The following is a 2,538-nucleotide window of genomic DNA, read 5'->3' as shown; positions in this document are numbered from 1 at the left end:
AATATAGGTCTAGGTACTCAAACTGACGTGGGAATGCGGAAACGCAAGCGGGACGCATACAGCGAGATATGCGTGCAAATCGCCGCACTTGCATATCCCGCTGTCGAAATATATCCTGCGCCCGTCCCGCTTCCTTTCTCGCATTACCACGCAGGTTTGACTGGATAAGGAGGATATTGCAAAATAGGGCCATAAACTGAAAACTGTTTATGATCGGAGTCAAGTGGTCTGCTATTTGTCATATCATCACCCTTGTCAAATTTAAAACTGTGGAATGTTGTCCCAAAACGAAAGCGAAGGTGAACGTGCCGAATACAACCCCAATGGTTCGTTGGACTATCATTTTTTAAGTGAAGTTGCTTTATCCCTTCAAAATGCCCCTCCAAAATCAATAAAATCCCGAAGTGTTGTACCTCCCCATACACCCAATTCCGAATACGAGTTTGACACAACCATCACCACCCTACCGTCTTTTCCCAAGCTCGACAAACTGGATATACCTTACGTTCGCGAAAAGGGTATTAAATACTGCATCGAGTATTTTGGGAACTTTTTCAAGTGCAAGGACTACGAGACCAATTTGGTTCAGTTTTGGTTCTTGGACGTCATCACCGACTGTGTCTGGTTCTTGCAAGATGATTGTCGGTTACCGCACCAAACGCAGAAAATTGTCCTTGAGTGGTTCTTGTATTTTATGGACCTGTTGAGAAGTAAGTGTGTATAATTCGCACGGTCTAAAAGTGCGCAGATTCTAGGAAGAATTTAACGCATAGGAAGTTTTTTGGAATTTTCAAAGAAGCGATCTTAGTAGCAGCAGAAATTGTGGAAGAGGGATGCGAGTCAATACCGCCACCTGGCGAAGTATTTGAGCTACTTCCAGATAGCGATCAATTACATTCCAGTGCATCAGATATGTGCTCCACAAGCTCGTTTGACAAGGATATGAGCACGAGAAATGTAAGCTACATTGAAATTGCCAAACCTAATGGAACTTGCAGATATGAATTGCCTAAAGAAATGTGCACGTGCGCGGATTGTAATGAACCGTACGCCGTTCCACATCATTTACTGCTAATCCACGATTTTAGATGACTTGTCGTCCATCAAGTCACTTACTGAAACAGACTCACAGTCTCAAATAAGCGAGGCTGAGGAAGACGACGAGCAGATCAGCACACCACTTTATACCGTTGATTCCGATCTGCCTGCTAGATTTTTACCTCTTTTCACTGAAGTAGATGGTGAGGTGTCTGAGCAATCAAACAAAAGCACGGAACCGTCGAGCCAGTTAACCAACGCCGCTGAAGATAAGTTTGAAATTTACCAAGTTGCAGGTAAACGATTTTGTTGTTGAACTCTCATTGATCTACTCATAGATAAGTACGAAATTGTTTCGGGTACTGATACACCTAGCGGGGTTTCATCTCAGACAGTTCCAACAAGGATCGACTCCATCAGTCGCGAGAAAAGTGAAGAAAAGGTGAAGCAGTTAACTGATGAAGAAATTCTGAAAGGATTAATGGTACAGAAAATGTGGGAGCAGAGATTGTTGGACATGGACGACCCTAAAAAAGGATGGGTGCAGTATGATGTCAACGAAAGTAACGTCACGGAAATAGCGGCGAATGAAAGCAGTTCGTCTAATACTGGAAGCGATGATGAGTGGATTGACATAACTTTGAAGAACAGGAAAGCTGAAATAGAACAGTTTGAGAATCGCGCCACTTTAAATTTTGGCATACTGTGGGCGATTATCGAACTTGTGTTTAAATAGTAAGCGGTTTTTACGTATCCCATTACACCCCGTTTAAAAGTTTCTACGAAGGTTTTCAGTTTTCGTTGGTGAAACTAGCACTTCAGGCCACACCGGAGGTAATAACTCAAGCGGCGAACACCGAATGGCAAATTCCCAAAAGGAATAGAGTACCGTTTGTAAAGCCCAAAATCGAAAAGCCCAAGCCCGTAAAGGTAAAACAAGAGAAAGTCAAACGGGAGAAGCCACAGAAGCCAAAGAAGGCGGCCAAGGAAAAAAAGCCGCCACAAAAGAAGGCGCCGGCGATGTCGACCGAAGAGAAGAAGAGGCTCGAAAAGGAAAGATTGGAATTGTTAAAGTTAGAAGAGGCGAAGAGAATAGCCGAAGAGAACAAGAGGTACATGTATCCATTAGCAGATGGCGTAACTGATGAATTTTTTATGGGAATTTTCGAGAATTGGGAAAGACCGAAACGCAAGAAATAGGAAGTTTATGTAAAAGCATTTGAATATTTTAGTTAATTGTTCACCTTTGAAGTTGATAAAGATTGGTGTCGTTTTATCTGCTATGTCGTCTCGCTAATGACCGAACAGGGGTACCTTTTCAACGACATAGAGGAGAAAATCGGTAGGTCATTTAAACGATCTAAGACGAACCCACGACAATTAAACGATGCTAATAAGATATGGCGGCTGTCTCACCATGGTCTTTACGTGCTTGGTTACTAGGGTTGTCAGACTGAAATAAAGCTTAACTCGAGGTAGAGCTGCTGCTCCACGCGGGTA

The 2,538-nt window shown here is 43.0% G+C and overlaps 1 protein-coding gene across 1 annotated transcript; it reads left to right on the top strand.

Annotated features, from left to right (window-relative positions):
* The first annotated feature begins 266 nt into the window (after positions 1 to 266).
* LOC116176209 lies at positions 267 to 2,238 on the top strand. The gene is made up of 5 exons (XM_031494689.1): positions 267 to 710; positions 749 to 1,036; positions 1,089 to 1,334; positions 1,377 to 1,773; positions 1,815 to 2,238. The coding sequence occupies exons 1-5, from the start codon at positions 275 to 277 to the stop codon at positions 2,236 to 2,238; spliced, it is 1,791 nt and encodes a 596-aa protein (XP_031350549.1). The 5' UTR covers positions 267 to 274.
* Positions 2,239 to 2,538: the final 300 nt, after the last annotated feature.

Source organism: Photinus pyralis, unplaced genomic scaffold (genome assembly GCF_008802855.1).
Source record: "Photinus pyralis isolate 1611_PpyrPB1 unplaced genomic scaffold, Ppyr1.3 Ppyr1.4_LG7, whole genome shotgun sequence".
NCBI classification, from domain to species: domain Eukaryota; kingdom Metazoa; phylum Arthropoda; class Insecta; order Coleoptera; family Lampyridae; genus Photinus; species Photinus pyralis.
This window is presented reverse-complemented; position numbering and strand designations above follow the sequence as displayed.